General features: G+C 40.4%; 1 protein-coding gene and 1 non-coding gene across 2 annotated transcripts in view; one reads left to right on the plus strand and one right to left on the minus strand.

Moving 5' to 3' along the window:
- Positions 1–25,737, minus strand: part of UNC5D (unc-5 netrin receptor D) — a 345,871-nt gene that overhangs the window by 12,802 nt on the left and 307,332 nt on the right. The window contains exons 15-16 of the mRNA XM_004696203.4: positions 20,841–21,005; positions 11,355–11,533 (exon numbers count right to left, since the gene is read on the minus strand). Coding sequence (XP_004696260.2) covers positions 11,355–11,533; positions 20,841–21,005 — 344 coding nt within the window. The remainder of the gene's footprint in view (positions 1–11,354; positions 11,534–20,840; positions 21,006–25,737) is intronic.
- On the plus strand, positions 22,023–22,095 carry TRNAK-CUU. Its single transcript has one exon. It is a non-coding gene; the product is annotated as a tRNA-Lys (tRNA).

Raw genomic sequence — 25,737 nt, forward strand, 5'->3', positions numbered from 1 at the left:
GAGGACCAGATGACGGGGGCTTGGTTGGAGATGAAGTGTTTTGAAAATGATGAGGGCAATGAATGTATGGGTGCGCTTTACGCAATTGATGTATGTGTGGAATGTGATAAGAGTTGTATGAGCCCCTAATAAAATGATTTAAAAAAAAAAGATAATGTCTCTAACAGCCACCTGGTTGAGAAAAGTCCTGCAAATGTTCTGGTTGATAGAACAGGCACCGAGGCGAAAGGAGGTTAAATGGCCAAAAGAGGTAGAAATAGAACTCTCACTTGGCACAGGTCTCTGCACATATTGTAGCATGTAAAGTGTGCTCTCTGGAGCACATTGAAATTTCAATGTTCACTTAATTTTCAAGGATATGTATAGGAGATCGACCTTATTAAAGATAATACAATTTTGTATCAACCTCATCTTCTGATGCTTGTTAAAATACTTTTACCTGTGTCTACAACAGAATAATTACTACATAATAAGACTAAATTCTTAATGTAGGATGCTCTTCTTCAAAAAGAAGTGAGCAATTTCGTCTGCTAGCATGTGTACACATGCATAATAATCTTTGATCATTGAAATATTTGACTATCTTCATACTTCTTTTCTGGGGTTGTTCATTTTATCAGTTATTAATTATGCCCCTGACTACCTATCTTTCCAATTGCCATCCTTCTTTTTTGAAACTGGCTGATTATCCCAATCTATATGATCATAATATGTGGTCACTATCAGGCAAATGCACGCCCAAATCAGGGGAAGGCTGAGAATACTACAAAAGGAAATAGTAATAGTTGATTTTAAGCAATTTGATGTTATCTTTGATTTCTTTGGAAATGAAACCAGGACATTAGCAAGAGGATTCTTTCTGAATATTTAGGTAGATATTTCAAAATAAAATGCTTTCTGAAAAAAATAATAAAACTCCCCCAAAGTGGATGGTGACTGTGTTCAACTTAGCTGCTCAAAACTGCTACTTTTTGTGTGCGCAGAACTTAAGAGAGTCTCTTGTCACAGCGTTTTTAAATTCTGATCCACATGAAGTCATTTTGAAAAGTAAGATTTGTTTTTCCACGGTGTCATATTATTACCTGATCTCCAAAACCTAGAAATTAATTTTCAAATCACTCTAGGTTTGCAGTTCACATTCATTTTCCTGAAGACTCAGTGATTCACCTTTGTTTTGGGCCCGTTCACTGAGACAGGATGGATGCTCATACATTCAAGGAGCTGAAAGCTTATACGAACCTAGTAAATAAATATATCCACATAAATTCATAACATCATAATGGTGTATTGTATTTTATTGTCTTTTGTTGAGCCTAAATGTTTTCTATACACCTGACTTCCTGGGGTTTTGTTTTATTACCATGGTTAATTTCATCTTTCTGAGACATCGTTCTCCCTATTCCCTGGCCCCAATTAAAATTCTATGCTTTTTGTGGAAGCAAGGTTAGAATTGGAAACATGAATGTTTACATTAGCAATTTCACTAGCTAGATGCAGGCCAATTTATAATAGTGTATGTGGGTCAAAAAGCCCATAATTTTTACAGAACACCAGTTTTCAAATCCATATTGATTAATAACTGTGCTGAAATTAGTAATGGAACTAAGGTTAGATTTGAGGATTTGGGGAACTAATTACGGTGCTTTCTGTTTTCGTTTTCAGCAAAAGCGTACTGAAGAATTGACAGACCGTGATAAAGTTATGCTATGTAAGGTCTTCATAAATTATTGCAACACAGAACCAGTTTTATGACAAGGAAGAGTAACTGGATCACCGTTTAGTCAGTGCGTTACGCTGCTAGCGTCAAAGTCGGCAGTTGGAAACCACCAACCTGAGGGAGAAAGATGCGGCTTTGTGCTCCTGTAAAGCCTTACAGACTTGGGACCCAGAGGGGCAGGTCTGTCCAGTAGGGTCCCCATGAGTCAAAATGGACTCCAAGGCAGTGACTTTGAGTCTGTGGTAAGCACTCCCTTAGTACTCGGAAAGCATTTAAGTCTCCCCCCAGGCCTGCAGAAATTAAACACAAATGTAGGAGGCTGTTGTTAGGTGGCATCCAGTGGGTTAGGACCCATCGCCACCCTCTCTATGCACAAGAGAATGAAACACCACGCTGTCTTCCATCAATTGTTCTTCTACCTGAGCCCACGGTTGGAGGAGGGACTAACCAAGAAACCTAAACCCAAACCTCACACACTCCTCCAGTCAATTCCAACTTAAAATGTTCCTGTAGGATGGAGTGCAACTGCCCTTCAGGGCTGTAAATCTGTAGGGCAGCAGACTACCACATCTTCCTCCCATGGAGAAGCTGGTGGATTCTAGTGACCCAACTTTTGGTCAACAGAGAGCACTTTAACCGTGTACCTCTCTACATCGGCAATCAGCTCACAGAGTTTAGATCACTGGAACTGAGAGGAAGGCACCGCACTGAGGCATTACCTTAACCCTGGGGGAATGCACTAAAAAGCTGCTAAGGACAGGTTTCACAAAAGAGCATATCTGGAGTCCACTTAGCTCAGTGTTCTGTCTTCAATAGCTGGGCTCTGTCACACTGTTTGGGTCTGACTCTAAGCAACCGCTTTTCATCCTGGATTCCAGATAGCATAGCTTGCCTTTTAGTTACTCAGAGCCATGCTGTCAGGGGGCTGACACTGCAAACATGCTTGCGGTAACCTCTTCCTGCTGCTAGTTGTGAAAATGAATTTCACACTAAAAAAATTGTAGGGGTCATGTCTGAGCTGATGTCTAACATCATTAGCATTGAAGACACTTCAGAATAGGTGCATGCAAGAATTTTATTTAGAAATTTTAGCCAGCATCCAGTACTTTTAAGGCTCCTAGAAACCTGAGGGCAGTAATTTTATTTGTTTATATTAAAGAAACTATTGCCATTTACATCTAATTCAAATATATTTTAAGCATTTAGAACTATATTTTAACAATATGTTCTTTCTGAGAAGTTCATCAGTACACAAAGTGAAAGTAAGTTGAACTGCTTATCATAAATTGGGAAACATCATTACAAGAACAGTAGTATGTAATCCTACTGTATAGCACCAAATAGGGAATTGAAACAGTGATAATGAAAAAAAAAATTAATATCCTTGCTATCATGCTAATTGTCTCATTTAATGAAAGCCTCTTATGTGACCAAAACCAACCCTCCATATGGTTCTTTAAATGCAAATAAGAAAGAAAAGCCATTTATACTGAATGGCGGTAATTGAAGACACTATAAGCCTTTGGCCCATTCATCAAGCATTCATCCCCAAACTTCAATCTCATTGGACACGCAACAGACAGCAGAGCAGTCTTAAGGAAAAAACAGCCCACTGCTTCATTTTCTAGGCAATTAACAAGGGAGGCCCAGCATGATGTAGGCTCCGCCTCATCCTCATGTGTCTTCAGGTGAGCCACGATCACTCGGAGCACCCAAAATGAAAGGTCACAGGCAATTGACAGCACACTGAGCTCCTCTCTTCGTCACCCTAATGGGAGTACATTAATTCTTGTAGGCCAATTAATTTGTCAGTAACATTCTCCTCTTAGTTATCTTTCGCCTCGCCTGTTTCATGATTTGGTCCATGGAAGAATTATAGCCCCGAAGCCTTGAGGTGTGCCTGGGAACTCCTCAGTGAAAACAAGCCGTGATAGATCCTGTCTTGTACCCTCCAGTTTTGTTGGTTTTGCTGTTGTTGTTTTTACTGCTTGGATAAGCCTCTGTTTCTCCAATTGGGAAAGACAAAGATGAAGAAAACTAGCCAAGGAAACCATCACTTCTCTCTGAACACCATGGAAAAATAACTCTCATATCATTGAAGTCTCACACTCTTAAATAACCCTCAAGACCTTTTCCAAAACCCTGTGTTGTGAAGGGGAATAACCACGAAGTCCCTCCAAAGAAGAGACCACAGTGCTACCCTGAATGAGGGAGGCATGAAATACCTATATTCCCCATGTTGCAAAATGTACAGCATGCATTTCAATAAAAGGACACAATAGTAATTCAGTGGCAGAATTCTCATCTTCCCTTAGAGAGTGCCTGGGTTTGATTTCCGGCCAGGGCACCTTAAGTGCTGCCACTGCTCCCCTGTAGGGTGCTTTGATGCTGAACAGGTTTAGTGGAGCATCCAGACTAAGACGGACTAGGGAGACATGGCTGATGCTCCATGTCTGAAAATCAGTGATTGAAATCCCTATGTAGCTCAATGGTATGATCCCCTGTACCTGGGGTTAATTAAGGCAGTAGTACTATATTGATACAGCCTCATGAACCAGTATAAGAAAATACTTATCACTAACAACCCCCCACTCCCCAATTGTCATCGAGTAAACTGTGACTCATGGAGACCCTATAGGGCCGGAGAGAACTGCCTATGAAAGTTTCCCAGACTGTAGAAAGCTTTGTTTTTCTCCAGAGGAGAGACTAGCAGTTTTGAAGTGCTGATCTTGCAGTTAGCAGCGAACACGTAACCACCATGCCAACAGGGCTCCATAAATATTGAGGTAAAATTCAGCTTGTTTTCAAATTATTAAGACACTATACTTAGAGATGCTGACTTGTCAGCCTTTCCTGTTCAAGACAACATTTGTGAAGGGGACTATTTAGGCTATAAAGGGGCTTTGACATATCCATCTTGCCTAAAACTATATTAGTTTAGAGAAAGGAAATCTATTTCTGCTAAAACCAGTATAATCCAACTTCTTGCTTAGGAAGAATGGAACACCCCCACCCCCACCCCACCCCTGCCTTTGTGACTCTCTCCTGCATTTCACAGGAGGAGCTTGACTTTGTTTCCCATGGGGAAACATAAAACACTTCTTTGCAAATGGCCTTTAGTATGGACACCTGCCACTTGCAAACTGTATACAGCTTGTTCATGGCTAAATTTGTCCCAGGGCAGTCTGTTTCCAGCTTCGTATTAGTGGGCTGTTTCATGAGTCATTGACTTTGGTGGAAAGCAGCCCAACTACTTGCTACTTTGTTTTGTTGGGTCCCTCTGGCTTGACTATAAGGGATCTTCAAATATCAGATCTTGCAGCAAGCCACTAGAGAAAAGGTGATTGGCCTTCAGCACATTTTGCCTCCAAAGACCTCGTATAATTATATCTCCCTACATATGAATGCTCCTTAGAAGACGGATCCAGATATATCTTTGGAAATGACAACCTCACATTCAGTTGTATCGTTTAAAAGGTAAACTCTGTTTTCTAGCCACTGGGGCCATGAAAGCTTATTTTGGTGTAATCACAGTACAACGTGAAACAGAGGAAGGAAAAGATCTAGGCATAGTAAGAGGGAGGAGCCCCTCTCAGTGGTCACCTAGGAAACGGGCCATTTGCATGCATTCTGAACTCTCTTGTCCCTTGACTTTCTCCTTCCTCCTTCTCCCCCAGAAGAAAAAGAAACGTGGACACTGGGACGCTTTACCTTCTAGTGAATTCTCAGCAGTCATTCAGAAAGAAATTAATAAGCTGCCTTGTGACTTCCCTCTGCCCTTTCCCACTGCCCTCTGGCCATTTCACTGCTCTTTTGCATCCAATTAAGAGGGTGGAAAGAAGGAATGGAAGGAGATGACCTCCGTGTGAGCAGGTTCTGCTGCTGATTAGAGGTCCTGTTAAAAGATGTGACGGTAAAACAAGCTCTTCTAGCACGGTATATCAGTCATGAGCTTGAAGAATTTGTTCACGATTTAAACACCATCACCCATTAAGGCTAACATCGGAAATACGTTGGTATTATTTTTATTAGAAATATTGTTCTGGCAGGATTTACATATCTTTAAGTAGGTATGCAATTAGCAGGGAGGGTGTTGGGAAAAATCATTAGTAAGATGCAATTTACCTATTCCTTTCTCTCGGAATCCTTCGCTTTTCCTCTACCCACCCTCCTATGTCTCATGCATTCTACTGGCATCTGTTCCCATAGCAACTTGGTCAAGCTGGCCGTGTATTCAAATAGATAACTGGAATAGGAAAATGATGAGGTCTTCAAGAATTACCTAATGGTGGAATTGTAGGTACCATGTAAAATGTGTGTGTGTATATATTCCAACTTTCAAAACCCTTTGGTGCTTGTTCAAATCCATTCTGTTCATTAAGCGGCAAGCCTTTAAGGTAAAGTAGGTATTAGGCTATACAGTTGCTTAGATTATTCAGAAATATTTTTACTGAATTCTCCAAAGGTAGATGATACTATCTACATAATGTTTAGCTAAAAAACTAAAAAAATATATCATGACAATACAAAGTGGTGTGGAAGCTGACATATGAAAGAAGGTTTTTCTAGCTGAAGCAGTGAGTTGGGAATATTATTTAATTTTGTTTAATCTTTAGCAATGTTTTCTACCACCTACAACTGCATGTTCAATTCCTCATTTCTCACCCCCACCCACCTACCCAGCACAAGTGCCCGAGCACTGAAGTACAGAAGTACCGCCGCTGCATGTGTAGAGGGGATGTGCAGTCTCACTTTAGAGAGGCAGCACGTGGAGAACATGAGTCGAGAACATGAGTCGTAGTCAAAGCTTGCTCACAGGATCTGTAATTGCCACTCTTATCTGTGACATTCTTTGCTAGGTTATGAAGCTCATTTGGTGCGATCCATATGCCAGACAAGTTGTTAGGCCCCCTGCATCGTTAGCCTTCTAGCACCCACCACTGACCTTTCTCACATTGTCATAGATTGCTAAGGCTTTTACTTCAGATGTCCTGCTTTTCTCTCCAATCCACCTATAAGTGGAAAATTGTGAGGCCAAAAAAGAAAAAAAAGCAAGATGATCATTAATGACATTTGTATTTCCTAAAGGATAATAAGAGAATATTTCCCACAAGAAATAAAATAAAAGTCAATGTATCCCTCTACTGCCTTTGAAAACTCTTCTTTCATAATGTGAAAGGTAGGGGTTTTGTTTTCCTGATTGGGATTTTTCACCCTTTGGAAAATGGGGAGGAGGGGAGGATGGTACAAGACCAAGGTAGGCGAAGTCTCCATAGAAAGATGTGACCGTGTGTTTAGTTAGCTTAGTTCTGTTTGTGACCCGAGTGCTTATGGAATCCCAAGGTATGGCACAGGTTTCCTGTCCAACAATAGTAGAAAATTGACACAGTTAGATTACTATGTTTCAGAGCACAATTTTTAGTCTATATTATGTTATGTGTAACCATGATGGATTAAAAATAGCAATGATGTAGCCCTGTGAATCTTCTAAAACATGCTTTTTTCCATGTAGAGGAAGACATATTTTTGGTACGGTAATGAAAATATCAAAATAGCATGATAGTTTCTGCTAGTGGAATAAGAATTGGTTAATGAAATGCCTATTAATTGCATAGTCTTTCCCAAATATTTTGGTGGACATTTTTGCTGAAACCACTCTGTGAGGAACCTTGCAGAAACACCTCAACCTGTCACCAGGTTTAGGAGAGGCGCTCTGTGAACAGGCTCAACTCCAGAGCGTATCTGGACGGACTCAACAGGAATGCAGGGGTGTGCTGCTGCATGAAGGTTGTCATTGGTGGGCGCTGTGAGTCTATGACAACTACTCGTGACCCCATGGGACGGTGCAGCACTGCCCCATAGTGCTTCCTTGACTGTCATCTTCACGGAAGCTCCGCACCAAGTCTTTTTATTCAGCAGAGCTGATGGGTGAGTGCTAAGCACTCTGCAGCCAGGGCGTAATCATTGCACTACTAAGGTTCCTTTAATCCAGGATCATTTAAGCCAGGGGTCTGCAAATGATGAAGCACAGGCCAAAGTGGGCCACTGCAGGTCTTTTGTGAGCAAAGCCATGCTTGTCTAAGTGTTTACCTATTTCCAACGGCTGCCTTCTTACAATGGCACAGTTGCCTAGGTGTTGAGCAGTGACAGCAGAGTCACAAGCGCTGTCACCTGCAAAGGTCTGTCTGTTTATGACTTGGTGCTTTACGGGGTTTGCTGAGCGCGGGTTTCCATTTTTCCCATTGCACAGTTCAAAAACGTCTGGTGCATAAAGCTGGAGAAGAAAGAGGAAGCTAGGAAATGCCTCCTAATGTAAATATATATTAACGAGAGACTATATCAAGACAGAAGCAGATGATGTATCGTTATGGTCATCCTGTTTGTTATTGACTGTGACAATTTTAAGGAGAGCAGTAACTAGCAATCAGCTGCTAAACACAAGGTTATCATTTCAAACCCACTAAGTGCACTGATGTGGCAGTCTGCTTTTCTAAAGATTATCCACTGCTGTTAAGTTGATTACAACTCACAACAATCCTACAGGACAGAGTAGAGTTGTCCCCAAGGGTTTCCAAGGTTGCAAATCTTTATAGATGCATACCGCCACATTCCTCTCCCACAGAGGTGCTAGTAGTTATTAGCGGTGGACATTTCAGACAGCAGGCAAGCACTTCAACCACTGTGCCACCAAAGCTCCGCCACAAAGAGTACAGCCATGGTGACCCTAGGGGACTGTTCTACTCTGTCCTAGATGAGTAGAGATGGACTCTAGCAATGGTCTTAGTTTGGTTAACTAACAATCATTGAGAATCTACCATTTCCTGGACACGGTGTTAGAATCTTTTCTTGTGGTAGGTCATCCAAATTCCTCCTATCGATGAAATATAGGTTGTCTGGGGCATGAGGCCATAAGGGAAGCAAAACCCAAACAAGCAAATAAACAGATTGAGTTACTTAATTGTGCCAACCTGGCCCATAAACACATGTGGGACTAATTGAAAGGTGGAGGGATAAATGAGCCTCGCCTTTCTAGTTCTCAGGTCTCTTGCTTTGTGATGGTCGCACCAGGGTGCAGCTGCCTTAGCAGTTCCCTGCTTCAGCTTGCAAGATTGACTTCCTACAAGACATTCCCAAGGAGAAGCTACATGGACCTATCCCGATGCAGCCCTGGGTGCTGGAGCACCCGTGTGGAGACCCCTGCTAGTGCTGAGATGCATATTCGTTCACTGACTCAGCTTTCCTCCTGCAGTCAGCATCATTGCCTCTGTTTTGTGAGGTGGAGGACTTTGTGGACTGGTGTTGGATTGATGGGTTAATGTTGGACTTGTGGGCTTGGGCAGCATTGGGTTGGGATGTTTTCGTGATGCACACTTTCTTTACATAAAACTCTCTTATACATGGTGCTGTGGATTTGTTTCTCTCAAGTACCCTGACTAATACACAGATACAGCAAGTGCTCAAATGCCAAGACCCCAAACACGGAGGGAACAGCTGCCTTGGCGAAGCCCGTTAGTGGGAGGGCCCAGACAGAACAGCCTCTTCAACTTCATCTCCTCGCTTGAAAGGCATTTTCCCTCCTGTGGACTCCAAAATCATAGGCTCTGGAGGCGTTCCTTGTTGGTTCCCCGTGTGTACTGTGAATGGAGACTAAAAATAGAGGCAGGACCACACGCACACATTCATAACAGCAACCAAGTGGATGTAGATATTGTGTGGCAAGGTTTTTTTTTCTGAACGGCGAGGAAAGAGTCATATTCTTTTAGAATCTGAATGCAAGATAGCAGATATGCATGTGTATAGTTCTAATTCCTTGAGCTTCATTTGAAGAAAAATAAACAGGTGTGGCCAGTGATTTGTCTAGGGATACTGGTATTTGAGGACAGAGCCAGCACTGTCACATGGTTTGCTGAGTGCCTCTCCAATGCTCTGTGTCAACAAAATTATGTTTCTTGGGTTAGAACACCCTCACCCCAACCCCAGGCTAAGAAAAAAAGATATACTTGTCATATGTTACACCATCCAACATCTCCCTCACCCACTTCTCTGCTGTCCGACCCCCAGGGAGGAGGTTATATGTAGATTCTTGTAATGTTTCCCCTTCTCCCTTACCTTCCATCCACTCTCGCGGTATCACCACTCTCACCACTGGTCCTGACGGGTTCGTCTGTCCTGGATTCCCTGTATTTCCAGTTCCTATCTGTACCAGTGTGCATCCTCCAGTCCAGCAGGATTTATAAGGTAGAATTGGAATCATGATAGTGGGGAGGAGGAAGCATTCAAGAACTAGAGGAAGATTGTATGTTTCATCATTGCTACACTGCACCCTGACTGACTCATCTCCTCCCCGCGACCCTTCTGCAAGGGTATGTCCAATTACCCACAGATGAGCCCTAATTTGATAAATAAATAAAGTCTTATGGATGTATATATATATACCTGATACCTCCTGGTATATATGGGTTATGATTGAGACAGCTCATTCTTGTTCAAAGAGGCTGGAAATTTTCCAAGCTAGAACCCACAGCTCTTCCCACCCCCACTCACTCTTTTGTCTGCTTTCCTTTCCAATCTCTCTTTTCTCAAGGGTGTATTCTTTCTGGACCCGTCTGTCTCTGTATGTGCAGCTTTCTCTGGCAGCACAGCCACTTCTCCTGATTCTGCTCTCTGAGCCTGGTGACTCTCTAGAAGAGCCCTTCGATTCTGGATCCTTTGAAATGGGGAACAGCACTTGAGGCTTTCCTGGCAGACATTCATTCTCCCTTTCAAAGAAGAGAGTCAGGTAGGGTGTCCGTGGACATGAAGCAGAAAACAAGGCTTTGGCACAAAATAAAGATGAAAACAAAAATGGTACTAAATGAAAGGGGAGTAAAATGATCTAGCAACCATCTTTATCTTTTCCAGGCATTGTGGGAATTTGGAGGGGCAGAATAACTGAGAAGAGGAAATTTTATTTGTTAATGCTTTCTTCCCGCTAGCTCTCTCACAAGCAGAGACCCAAGCTGCCTATCCCATCCCTAATTCTTAGTTTTCTCTCACCTAAAGGAATGAAGCCCATTATGAATCTCTCTACTCTTCTCTTAGCTCAGCTACAATATTAGCCCAGGAATGGGTAGTGTCCGATGTAGCAGCGGAGCTATCAGTGGTGTGTCCGCGTCCTTTTGTTGATTTAATGCCCTGTGGCTTTGGAACAAGAGGGATTGTCCTCGAGTGTTTTTGCTTTTTCTAAGGGGACCTACTTTTGCACACTGAGCATGTCCTTATTAGAAGATAAATAATGTATGGTTACCCTAGGGTGGGCAGGAGGAATGAGAGATTTTCTTCTTTCTGAAGCATGTTTGTTAAGATTATCTATGGTCTGTCACTTAGAAGAACCAGGATGATATAGTCTAAACCTCTATTAAGCTGGCCAATTAGTGGGTCTAGAGATAGTACCCAAGTAGGATTGTTCCACAGTGTTCCCCAAAGAGGGATGGCAGAAAATGCCATCTGCTGTCATATTTGCTTTATTCTGGTTTACTTAGACAGACCTCAGATGAATGTGGTCAGAGAAATAATCCATGAACTCATCAGGGCCCAGAAACCAAATGCTTGTACAAGCTCGCTTAGTAAATCTCTTGTCAGCATGGTACCCAATTACCTGTTGATGCTGTTTTTCTGTGCTAACATCTGCCAGTCTTTGCCTTTGGCATTGGGGGTATCAAATGTAGCACAAATTCGCTGTCTGATGGAGTAGGGAATTTTGAAGGCTTTGGGGCCAGTCTGTGCAGGAAAAGTGCTGTCCTCCTGTGCAAAGAAAGTGATGGTTTCCCTTTCACTCTGTAAATAAAACAAGGAAAGTATGAGCAGTGCACAGTACACATTATGGATTAACATTCATTTCTTTAAAAACTCTGTGTCAACATGTATGCACAAAGGCCTTACCTGTGGGGACAGACTATAAAATTCATTGACGAGTTCCCCTCCTTTCTAAAACAGTAAACACAATGTCCACTTGTCTAATAAATTGTGGACAAGAGATTGACAGCACCCTCTCATGCTCCGGAGCCACAATCACCAGCTGCCAACATGCAAAGACCTGTCAGGGAAGATGAGGCTTAGATGTTCCCCATTTGACTCACAGGGATAGATCTGCAATCAGTAGTAAGCAGCTCTGGAGTGTCAGAATCACATTGTTTTGTTCAGTCGAAGGAATGCTTCTCTGATAGTCAGAAGTGACCACACATGGATGAGCTTGATCAAAGGAATTGGTAAAGAAACCACATGGCAAGAGAGCTATAAGAAAGACCTGCCTATAAATTGATCATCTAAAAGTTTTATTTTGTTTTCATCCTCTCAGGTATAAAGTTGCATAATTCTATAGCACATCTTTTGCTTTTGTTTCCTAATTAAATTGCTTTCATAAAACAGAACAAGCCACCAGAAAGAGAAAATATTTAGACTAGCCCGTGGACTCACACAGGCTTGTAGGCTTCTGCTGCCCTCCTTGCTTCTAGACAAGACTTATCCAAAGAGGTTGATCCATTTCAGCACATCATAGCAATAAGAGCATACATGCAACACAGACCCAACAGAAATCGATCAGATTGAAAAAGCAAGGGTTGATGGTAATTTTATGCACACTAACAAAACTTGAAGGCCTTGAAACTATGTCATTGAAATTGAATCACTCATGATTAAGATTGTATAGAGAAGAAGGAATTTTGAAGAGGTATTAAGAACCCTAATCAGTTGATTTTGAAGTAATCAAAAGAGAGCTTATCCTGGGTGGGCCTGACCTATCAGACCATCCCTTAAAAGAAATAGGAGGCAGCTCCTATCATGAGGATATGCTTCTATTTGTCTAGAGCTGGGGGGGCGGGGGGTGGTGGTGCCTACATCATGTGGCTAGGATGTGAAGGAATCTTCCCTGAACTGAGAGTAACTCTGGCTGATAGCAAGAACGTCAAGGCATCTGGCCTATGGTCATAAAGAATAGAATTCTCCATCAAACCGGGAAAAGCCTCTGAGCTTAAAATGAGATCAGTGCCTTGGTCAACACCAACCTGATTTCAGTCTTGTGAGATCCTGAACAAAGATCCCAGCTGTGCTTTGTATAAACTTCTGATCTACAGATTTTGAGACATCGTTGTAAGATGCTAAATTTTTTAAATTTGTTACACAGCTACAAAAATTTAATCCAAAGAGAAATTGGAGCATCAAATCTGAGTTTGGGTTAGGAGGCAAATTAAGACTATTCTTCCCTTCAGGAACTGGAATTCTCGGTCTCTCTTACATCTTTGTACGTCTTTTCTGGACTCTTTTCCTTAAATGAGTCATACCTTGATATTTACTGGCACAGTTAAATGCAGACTCTGCAGCTAAGGTGGGCCCTCTTAGGTTGTATCCTAGGTTCTCACATCTATATAAAGCATCGTGCTTGGCATATCTTCCTTTCGAAATTTGCTAATTGATGAAATTGGCTCACATAGGGATTCTTATTAATGTATGATAAGGCCTGTTGTCAGTGTTACAGTTGAAATGAGTATTTTGATATCCAATACCCAGACCAGTACTCATTTCACTATACCACCCTGCTTCAGGATGAATACAAAGAAATCCATGGAATAGGGTGGTTAACAAAGTATGAAAGCCTTCAGGCCGGGGTGCGGGTGAGGAGATATTTCTGTTGGTTCCAAGGATGTGTGAGCACTGGGCATCCTCAAATGAACAGAAATTGGATGGATATGTGGATACTGCTTCTGAGTAGACAATTATGTGATGACACATTAGATGGCAATAACACAAACTTACTCAGTGTCCTTACTACATAAAGAAGGTTCCAAGAGACATAATTTTTTTATCATGGTATGTAAAATTTCTCCTAGGTGCTAAAAATGTATATAAAATTAGAATAGATTCTTTGAATAATTCCTGAACTGAGAGCATGATAAAAATTGAGAAGAGGCTGGGGTAGAGGTGATTCCTAAGGTCATCTGGTAGCTGCCATGGCAAAATAGGACTAGAGTTTATTAACCAGAGCAAAGGTGGCTTGCTAAAAGGGCACCGTAGACAGAATTGGTTCTTGAAAACCCTCATGGAACCTGTGAAGAGTCAACTAAACCCTGTCTTTACTGTTGGCAGAAGAAAGACCATCTAAGACAGCTTTAGAAAAAACAAAAAAAACTGGAGAATGTGTTCTTACTTAAAGGTGAATAAAATTTTGCGTGAGATTGACTCTAAGAAGAATTATTTTCTATTTATAACACTTTAATGTGAATACTCATTTCACTCATAAAGTTTCCAAATTTAAAGCATTTCCAGGCATAAAGATGACACTTTATGTAACATTTATGATGCATTCTAAAAGACTTCTGAGGCAGGTAATAAGAATCCTGTAGATACATCACATTTTCTGATTGTTTAAATTAAATATGCAGAAGAAGAGTAGATTTTCATGCTCTGCACATCTGAGATAAGTGGCTGCTACCTGGTTAGCTTAGGGAGTTGTAAATCAATGAGAAATTCCAAGTATTCTGTCTACCCTGTAACAGACATATTATCCCCCAACTTCTACCACTTTGGGAAGATAAGAGAATTGCTTGAAGGGAAAATTACAACATGCAGGATTCCCATTTAGGTTGCTTTCACCAGAAAAAAAAAGTAAATCTTCAATAATATTACATTAATAAAAAATGATGAAATAAATTTCTTGGAAAGTCTTTCCTACCCTTCAGTACTACCAAATTTGTTTTGTTCCAGTTTACATTTTTTAGACCATTCATTCTCTTGTTTTATATGATATCAATTGGCAATAGTGATGGTAAAATTTAGTTTGGCTCAATGAAAGGGAAGCCAACCTACATCTATAGATTGCCTTCACAAAGAACAGGAAGGATACATTACTACCTTGACTACTGAAAGAGGGCATTTAGTTGGAAAAGCACTTAAACATTAGAGGTATAAAGAAACATGATGGATGTGATGGTAACTATAGAGAATCAAATGCCTTCAATGAGGGTGGGCACTGCCTGGATGTTGGTATTAGAAAATCAATATTGTGATATGTTAAATGGAGAGATAGAGAGAGAGAGAGGGAGAGAGAGAGAGAATGTTTCTTTCAGTTTGACCATTACATTTGTGAACCAGTGATACTAAGACAACTTATTAAAGTAGGCACTAGAAATTCTGAGCTTAATGTGCAGGGATTTTGTTTCTTTTTTAGGAGTACAGATTTACATTTTAAAGGAAGTTTTAAAAAAGGAAATTTTCAAAGTTTTCTCTAAAAAGTTCCTAAACATTTTGTTCCATATTACTATTATATAGTTTAACAAGAGAAACTCATATTAACTCATCAAAGCTACCTGAATGAGTCTTCAGCCACCTATTAGCCATGAAGTGAAACACACATTGATAATTGAATTGATTCCTAGTTTGCTGATTGATTTAGAGTCATGTCTAGAAATTACCTTGAAGAAAAATCATTAAAAAGATAATTTTTATTCACTTGATTTATCACCAGACATATGACCTTCTCTGGAGTCAGACAATCCTGAGGTTGAAAGGACTTTGAGTGGTCATTCTATCAAGAACCCTTTGCAGGAACATCTACACATGGAAAGCTATTTTGGCTCTTGAAGATCTTTAGAATGAATGCTCTTCTAGTCCATTTGAAATGATTACATTCAATCCTTGTGCAGCCTTGAAGAGAGATCTTCTCAATTTCCATATACTTCCAGGTACTTCAAGAAAAAATGATCGATACTTTGATGCTTCTCTCTAATGCTTGCATCCTCAGAGAGAAGACTTACATCACATTATCGACAAAACCCACATAGTTAAGACTATAATAAGTTAACCAACTTTGACAGGAATCCTGAGGCATTATAGTGTGATAGCCAAGACATTAATTCCAGTGTCTTAATTTGGAACTCTGGCTTCCATCATACTAGCTCTGTGACCTTAGGCAGGATAGTTGACCTATTTGCAAATATCATATCATGCAACATTATGATGGTATTAATAATCAGCCGAGTTTTGATGGTTAAATGACAACTGTGAAATCACATATAGTGCATGAAATATTATACCTTTCTAAAGTAATTATTCTGACAAAAATAATAGCAAATTAGACTGCTTTCAGTGATATAGTTACAAAACATTAGAGACCCCTGGACTACACAATGTGACACTTGACAGGATAAAGTGTCTGAAAACACAGTAGCCCACAAGTTGCAATATTATAGTCCAATATTGAATATTTAAATAAGATTCCCATTACAGAGAAAATCTATGGTGCCATCCTCAAGGCATTTTGAAGTGACTGTAAACTTGTGAAATATTAGAAATAGGACTGAATACAGGTCCAGAACACTATTGAATGTATTAGCCCATTTTCATCCATGTACTTTAATACTTTATTTAAGGAAGGAGGAATGATACCAGGATGGATTGACTCTATTATATTCCTCTTTACATAAATACCCTGTATGAGCAGAACCTGTTCTCTAATATCCAGGTCTGTTTAAAAAAATAATGAAATAAAGTGTGGAATTCTGTTTGTGTCCTGTTACATACACTGAAGGCAAAGAGACAAAGAGCCCTCTTTCAGTGCTGCCTGTTCATGGCACTTCTCAATACCAGCACTCGGATTTTTCTTTTGTTTTGATTTTAAAATCTTTCCACACATTTTCTTTGACATTAGAATGCACTGCGTCAAAGATGCCATGAGGATTGAAGAAGGAGGCTCTAAAAATATCCCACCCTACATTTCTTCATCTAAGCTCACGATCAAAACCATTTTAGCACATAATGCCAATTGACATTAATGAATGCAAATACTGTATAAACATGCCAGTTAAGACAGATATCAATTTTGAAACATAATACTTGCAAAGTCATCTAATTCCTCAGAAAAACTATTTGGGGAATTAGCAATGGCAAATTAGGAATTTGCATAAACAATGAACTGAAAGGAGAAGGGAGAGAAATGATAACGTTAGAAGGCTTCATGATTTTGTTGTTGTCATTTAAAAAGAAAACATCCTGACACCGAGTTCTATGTATGTACATGTGACTCAACAGTTGCTGTTGAATCAGTTCAGATTCATGAAAGTCGCATTGGGGAAAAGCAGAGCTGTAAGATTAGGTTTAGTATTAAGGTAGCAGAAGGACATTGGGCCTCTACTCAAGTACTCCATCAATGCAAGAATTCTTTCTTCTATTAAATTGGCATTCTATGATGCTCACCTCCCCAAAACAACCGCGGAAGACTAAGCGGATGAATAAGCAAATGTGGTGAAGAAAGCTGATGGTGGCCGGCTATCAAAAGATATAGCATCTGGCGTCTTAAAGGCTTGAAGGTAAACAAGCGGCCATCTAGCTCAGAAGCAACACAGCCCACATGGAAGAAGCACACCAGCCTGTGAGATCACGAGATGTCGAAGGGATCAGGTATCAGGAATCATCAGAACAAAAAATTTTATCATAGTGAATGAGGGGTGGTGGTGCAGAATGGAGACCCCAAACCCATTTGTAGACCACTGGACATCCCCTTACAGAAGGGTCTCGGTGAGGAGACAAGCCAGTCAGGGTACGATGTAGCAATGATGAAACACAACTTTCCTCTAGTTCCTAAATGCTTCCTCCCCCGGCCCCCTCCCACTATCATGATCCCAATTCTACCTTGCAAGTCTGGCTAGACCAGAGGATGTACACTGGTACAGATAGGAACTGGAAACGCAGGGAATCCAGGGCAGATGATCCCTTCAGGACCAGTGGTGTGAGTGGCAATACTGGGAGGGCAGAGGGAGGGTGGGTTGGAAAGGGGGAACCGATTACAAGGATCTACATGTGACCTCCTCCCTGAGCGGTGCACAACAGAAAAGTGGGTGAAGGGAGATGTTGGACAGGGCAAGATATGATAAAATAAAAATTTATAAATTATCAAGGGTTCATGAGGGATGGGGGAGCAGGAAGGGAAGGGAAAAAATGAGGAGCTGATACCAGGGGGTTTGAGAATGATGAGGACAATGAATGTACAAACGTGCTTTACACCATTAATGTATGTATGGATTGTGATAAGAGTTGTATCAGCCCATAATAAAATGATTTAAAAAATAATAAAATAAAAAGGAACCATAAATTGTCCTTGAAAAAAAATTGAAAAAGAAAAAAGAAAAAAAATTGTACTCCATAAGGAATTTAATGGCTGAGTTACTTCAGGAGTTCTAGATCACTAAGTTTTCTGGTCAGTCATTTAGCACTTAACTATTTATGCCAACTCGTGACTCTTGTGTATCTGTGTGTGTGTATGTATGCATATCTATCTAGCTACATATATGTATCTAACACACATATACAGATATACACACATATACATATATGCTCATATTATATATACATATATAAATATAAACAAGTATATATATGCCGATCCTCAGGTGAATGATAAAATGTGTTGTTCCTATACTGCCCAAGAATGAGCCCTACATTGCTAAATAAAAACATTACAATCTCCTTTCTACCTATCTGCTATTTTCCCTTCTACCCCTAAGTCACCAGGGAGAAAAGATTGCCATTGTCCTTTTGTCTGCTCTATAAACTCAAATTCACAGCCATGAAATCATTCAATGGTTTATGGCAAATCAGAACCATGGCAGAGAACAGGTGTCTTTGTGGAAAAGTACCAAAGTGAATTCTCCTTTGCTTTCCATTTTAATTCTGCCCTTCAATAGCAATATGATCTCAGACAAAGTCCTTCACCTCCCTGCACTTTTGTATCCTTATCTCGTGGAATGAAATTGATATCTATCTTATATTATTGTATTGATGTAATGGTAATTTAATGGAAATGTGGTTGTGGAGAACCCTGAGCCTGGAGGTCACAAGAAATGATAAGACAGCAAGGAGCCAACGCACCAAGACTAAATAACATATATGGGCAAAACTAGTCAGAATCAGAAAAAAAATTAAAAAAGCATCCTGATGATGATCTCGTGGCTCTTTATAGTATGTACTTCAACTGTCCCATCTAGCTTCAGTCATTAGGAAATCTTAGATGATATGCCAAGTTTACTAGGGGCTGTGAAAGTTTCTATAGTTTTGTGTACAAAAGACACTGTAGCATCTCCTTGTCCAAAGGGACATTCAAAGAGCATACGTCTAGAACAAACAATTTTGTGCAGGGCTTCGAGCCAATGTTTGGCAGTTCAAACCCACCAGTGATACCTCAGAAGACAGATCTGTTGATCTGCTTCCAAAAGAGTATGGATTATTCTATTCCACTGCACACGTGGGCTCTCCATGAGTTTGAGTCAACTTGATGGCAACTAACTACAACATCAAAGCTCTCTGATGAGTGCACTTTCACTGTATAGGGTGAAACTCAATTAACCAGGTCCCATTGAGTTGACTCTGTGTCAACAGCCACACACGTGTCAGATTAGATTGAAGCAACATAGGGCTGTCCATAGGTGAATTTTCAGAAATAAATCACCAGACTTTTATTCTGAGGCACCGGTGGGCTGTCTCAAACCTCCAACCTTTGGTTAGTTGTTGGGCACATTACCATTTGCACCATGCCAGAATTCACTTAGCATTCCCTTTATGGTTTAGGATTTAGTTCCTTCTCTTATTTATAAACCAAAATGTCAAAATAGAATAGCCAGAAACTCTCTTTTTAACCTTTTTATTGTGATTTAAGGAACCCTAGGTGTGCTGTGGGTTAGGTATTGGTTAGGTCAGTGGTTCAAACCCACCAGCCTCTCCATAGATGAAAGATGACCTGTTACTTTAAGATTTGTGGTCTCAGAAAGTCTCTATAGTTCACTAAGAGTTGGAATCAATTCGATGACAGGGCCTTAATTATTACTATTATTCTTTCTGAATTAAACTAGAAAGTTGCCTTTTACTTTTTTAGGGGAGTGACGAGTGGGTTGAGGATTGGGTTGCTAATTGCAAGGTTGACAGTTCAAACTCATCAACTATTCCGATGGAGAAAGAAGACACTGTCTGCACTTCCTAGAATTTATAGCTTTGGAGCCAAACAAAGAAGTTCTGCTCTATCTCTAGGGTTGTTATGAGACAAGATTAACTCAGTGGTGTGGGTAAGTTATTGTGGTTTGGGTGAAAGTGTATAAAACAAATTCATCTTCCACTCAACGATTCATTAACATTTTCTTTCATGCCATTGATTACAGTTCTCACGATGTAGCAGCAGTTATCCCACTTCCTCCAGATGTTTACCATTTCCATTAATCCTGCTTAACTCTTCCCTTTTCATCTGGAATGATTGATGGTTTGTGGTGGATGTACTTCCTTATTGTACACAGTATAAATGCGTTTATTCCTTGCCTGAAAGTTGAGCCACCGGGCTGAATTCAAGGCCAGGGCTGATAGCTGATCTCAGGTATTCCATCAGTCCCTGGTTAAGCAGGGAGGCTATGAGTTTATGATTTTGAGTTTTAGTCCACATTTTTCCCACTCTATTTTGGGTCTTCTAATGTGATCCCTTTCAGTGTGGATGGTAGTGGTAGAAAGGCATCCAGTTCTTTTGATCTCAAGGTTTTAGAGGCTGAGGTGTGTGTGGTCCATTAATTTTTTTCCACGAATCTTTGATGTTCATCATTTTTCTTTGCTCTGAATGGGGTGAGACAATAGTTACACCTTATATGGCTACTCACAAGCGTTTAAGACCCCATTGCTTGCTATTCACCAAAATAGGATGCAGGGCATTGCATTTGTGGATTATGCTTAACTTGATGTCCCCCAAAACGATGGGCTCTGAGAGATCAGGCCCACTGCTCATTCTCTTGAACTATCTGGCTATGGCTAAAAAGTCTTCCTTCACAATTGTTTCCACTGTGTCACCCATGATATCTATAGATATATTTCCAGTATATGTAGCTACGGTCTCATTAATCTTTCCACATCTGTTCAGTTTGTGTTCCGGCCTGTGTACCCACTCTGAGATGATTGTTGTTGCTGTTATGGTAGGATTATATATGTAATAGTATGTCTCCTTGATGCCTTTACCTTTTTTGCCCAGCTTGAAGCTACTTTTTAACCTGTATAGCAAGGCTAGATAGCATTGCTATTAGTATTGTCCTTCAGAAAGAGTCAAATACATTGTAGACCAAAGGCTCACCTCTAGGATTGATGTCTGCACTTGGAGGATCTGTTCATGGCCTTTGAGCTGCCGGATGCAAATTTTGCAGGACAGCTGGGTAGTGGTGGGCGTGTAGCGCTCGAGGGAGAAGGCACAGTGTAGGGGCTGCCGGTTACTGCACCACACGCGGGAGAATGGGACTTCCTGCAGAAGAGATAGGGGCAGAAAGAGAGGCATGGTATGCACAGTCCAGCTGAGATGAACAGAGAACAGGAGAGACTTAATAGCAATAATTATGATGATGATGGCGATGATCACAGCAGAGATAATTGCCTAAGTGACTTTGGTGGAATAGTTGTAGAAATAATGTTTCTGCATATGTCAAGCAGCACAAAAGTAATTAATGTCAATTTCAGTTGATAAAATTTTAATTCCATAACCACAATGCAAGAGATGAGATTTCACTTGGTGACACACAATTAGAAAGAATACCATATATGTTTAGCTTTTGTCTTTTCATTTATGAAGTATTTGTCTTTACACGATACTGCTGATCCATCCTTTTTTCTAAACATAAGGTAGGAAAATGTTTGCTCACTTAAAAATTATGCTAAAAAATGGTTGACTGAATTTATCTTCATACCATAAACACACCCAGAAAATTCATAAAATTTTCACACAAAATTCACACACGATATTGATCAAAAATATTAATATTTACTATGAAATCATGCACACAGACCCAAAACAGGTGGGTCAATGGAGAGTGATATAATTTACCAACTTCACATTCATTCATCCATTCCACAATTATGTGTATGATGCTTGCTAAGGGCCAGACACAGTACTTATAATTACTTTCATAGGAGATAAACAATAAGGAAAACAAACAAACAAAAAACGTTGTAGTTGGTGCCATCCTCATGAGACTTAATGGGGATTTAGCAGCAATAGTAATTTTTACTAACTGAGGGTAATAAAAAGGATTATCTATACAAATCATCATTTCACCCCCCAATATCAGCCAGTATTTGCCATCAATTGAGCTATACTGAAACATATGCCTTTACAATAATGTGAAGCAGAGGTAAATCATTGAAAGTCTTTCATGTAACAAGTGGTCTCTTCTTCCTACTCAAATCAGGCTGGGAGTGCTAAGCAGTGGCTATGTATATCCAACCTCTAGTGTCAGGGGAGAGAGCCCCTAACAAATCATCACAGGCCTGGCTAGCTCAGTCGGTAGAGCATGAGACTCTTAATCTCAGAGTCATGGGTTCAAGCTCCACATTGGGCACCATATGTCAGGGGAGAATAACCCCTGACCTACTTCTCTTGACCTCCAAGTGTAGTCCATGTGTAGCAAGCAGCTAAGTTTGGCTTATATTTGGGGGAGACAACTTGAGAGAAATCTTCCTGTTTCCCACACTCTAATAGTCCTACTCCTCCCTCCTGCCCCCCTTCTTCTTATCTCATTAATTTGCTTCTTTACATGTTGCTATAATCTTCTCCCAAACCAGAAAGGTGGACAAATAGTTATCAAGTTTGAAAATCTGAGAGTGCTCATGAAGTTGGTGTGTGCTTTCAGATCAACAGCCAGGCTTTAAATGTCATCTATTCATGTGAAGTCACGGTGAGTCACATACTCTAGCTCTAATCTGCACGCTAGTTTCCATACCCTTCTTTCTAATTATCCCCATAGAAAATTCCACGTCATCATTTTCAGCAAGGAGGGATGGATTAGAAGAAACACCTGAAGAAAGCATAGGATGAAAAACTAAGGAAACAGTTACTACTGCCATGCATCTTAGACACCAGTCTAAGACCTTTTGTGGTTTTTCAAAACCCTGATCTAAGGAGAAGGTAGTGGGTCTCCATCTCGGGAAAAGAGGGCAAGGGGACTTAAAGAAGGCCTAGATGTCCAACACTAAGAGACATTTCATTGACACTCCTGGGCAAGGTGTGATCTGTTAGTATTGAAAATTATCTTTCCAGTATCGCTTTACCAGAGGCTGTAACTACTTTGTACAGGTACTTTTACTAGCCAGACTCAATTCTGTCAATCAGAGGCATTCTTCTAGATATGGGAGGTACAGAAGAGAAAGCCACTGTTACACTTTTTATACCAAGGTACTAGCAGGAAGACTCAAAGGCGTTTAGTCTTCACACATCTAGTACTTATGAGGTTTGCTGGGGTCTCTGTACCTTCTCTTAAGGATCATCTGCTCATTTGGTTTTCTTAACTGCTCTAGTTTGGTATTCTTGGATACCTGAAATTGCTTGCTTCCCAATATCGTTAGTGATATTCTCTGATGCTGGCTCTCCTATTTCTAACTATGCTCATACCAATCCTTTGATTAAATCTCTCTCATCACAATATCTTCAATTGTTTGCTTCCTTGGTCAAAATAGTGATTTCATGAAATGACAGCATATGTGCTGTTCTCGTAGAAAAAGTATAGGAACTAGGAAACCATGACATATACTCCAAGTGAGTTCCAGAGGATCACTAGCATCTTCAGGAAATCCTGGGAGAAGCTGGGAGAAGTCCTACACTGTCAGCTACATAAGGATGCATCGTTTGTTCATGCAACCAACAAGATAGCACAGGTCCATTGTATGAGAAACACTCCCACCCCATTTTAACGTATGATATATTTATGTATGTGTGTGCTGTTTTTTTTCTTACTTAATATGCTCTCTGTTCCCTTCCTTGTAGTAAATGCTGCAGCAGATGACACTTCAGAATGATGTGACCTTCCCTGTAATTTTTAGAGGAAATAATTTTCTCTAAAATGCTCAAAATAGCTTTCCCCTGCATCGAATTGTACATCATAGCAAGTAAATAATAGCATGTACAAGCTCTGCTATTTCTCTGTACTATCTGATTCTTTCCCTACATGTCCTCCTGAATTCCCCTGTATTTTATAAACCCATGAAGAACCTTTATTTCAAATCTCAAGCTTCTATCTTCCTTTGTCTACTGATTCATCAAGAGCTCATCTGTTTCCATATGTCGACTTGCCAGCTCTTGCTATTTGGTGTCATTGACTCATAGTGTCTCTATAACACAGCGGAAGGAAACACTGCTCAGTACTGTGCCATCTTCACAGTTTGAATGTTTGAGCCCATTGTTGCAATCCTGGTGTCAATCCATCTCCTTGAAATGCTTCCTTTTTTTCAATGACCATCAAGCATGATGTCATTTTCTAGGCAGTGGTGTCTTTACTGATAACATATCCAAAGTACACGAGACAAAGTTTTTCCTTTCTGGTTCTAAAGGGAATTCTGGTTGGACTTTATCCAAAACACATGTGCTTACTTCTGTTAGTCCAAGGTACTTTCAATATCTTATCTAAAGTCATAATCCTAACGGACCAATTTCTCTGCAGTTTCCCTTATTAATTGTCCAGTTTTCACAAGCATTTGAGGCAACTGACAATACCATTTTACTGAGAACTCCAATAATAACATCAGTGTCAATCGCTGACCTTATGCCTTTAATTACTACAAAACATTTTATAAACATTTTATGGGTTGTGATAATTAAGGTTTTATGTTAATTTGGCTAGACCAGGGCTCTCAGTGGTTTGGCAGTTAACACCTAGTAATCCCCCAGGACTTGACCTAACACAATGCAATCACAGCCATCAGTTGTAGGCCTCCATAATGGGATAAGATTAGAGAAGAATGCAATACCCTTACTCAGGTCACAACCTTGAGGCAATTAATTGCCTCAAGGGTGTGGCTTGCTTCCAATAGAAGTGGACACTGTGGAAAAGCTTGCTTTGCTTTTTGCTGGGTCTGGAACCTGCATCTGGCTCATCAACTTCTGATACTTTGGGCGTTAGCCAACAGCTTGCTTTCCAATCCAAGGAGCCCTCAGCACCCTGCCATCTGACATGCAGGCATTGTATTCATTCAACTTTACAGCCATAAGTCTGACCTGTTGACCTTGGGATCGCCAACAGCAAGAGCCACCATCCTGTGTTCTTCCTGCTGATTATGGGTTCATCTGCCCCAGTAATTATGTGAGTCAGGAGAAGCCTCCTGTCTAACGTTTGACAGACTCAGAGTGTATCTAGACTTGGACTTGCCTGCTTCTACAGCTGTGTGAGCCATTTTATAGATATGAATTTGCACACTGCCCCCATACACACACACACATACACACACGTCAGTAGTTTTGCCTTTGTAGTCAACCGAGCCTAAAACTTGGACTTTATTTTCCATTGAAATTATACCATTATACAAAATTCATTGCCACCATATTTTATCTCTGGCCATTCTTCTCCAGTGTTCCTACCTCCATTAAGGCATGCTGTCTCCTCCTCATTGTAACTCACTACACTGACCATTTTGTCAGTCACCCATCTTTCCATCTCTATTATACAGAGTTTTGAGAGTGTTGGAATTCGACTGAGGAGGAAAACAGAGCAGGGGACTTATATTCTCAGTATTAACTGAGGCTTTTCAGAGAAAAATAGTCATTGTCTTACCGCAGATCATGTACAGCATATTGATGTAACTGGAACGCCCAGGAACTGGGCCTTCCTCACAGGATCCGTTTGTTAGTGGGAAATTACAGTTCCCCCTTGTGTGCCATGTTAAACCTGGGCCTCAACCTGCTCTTCAAGGGTTTTGTCATCAATTATCCCAACCTCACTCCCTTCTTCTTGATTTTGATTAGCCTTCAAATGAGCTGTCTTCTGTAAACCTGTTCATTTATTTATTTTTTTCTTTTTTAAAAATCATTTTAATAGGGCTTCATACAACTCTTATCACAATTCATACATATCAATTGTGTTAAGCACATTTAAACATTCATTGCCCTCATCATTCTCAAAACATTTGTGCTCCACCTAAGCCCCTGGCATCAGGTCCTCATTTTTCCCCTCCCTCCTGGCTCCCTCCTCCCTCATGAACCCTTGATAATTTAT

The sequence above is a fragment of the Echinops telfairi genome, unplaced genomic scaffold (genome assembly GCF_000313985.2).
Source record: "Echinops telfairi isolate 266 unplaced genomic scaffold, ASM31398v2 ScPeMD7_9;HRSCAF=40, whole genome shotgun sequence".
In the NCBI taxonomy this organism is placed as follows: Eukaryota; Metazoa; Chordata; class Mammalia; order Afrosoricida; family Tenrecidae; genus Echinops; species Echinops telfairi.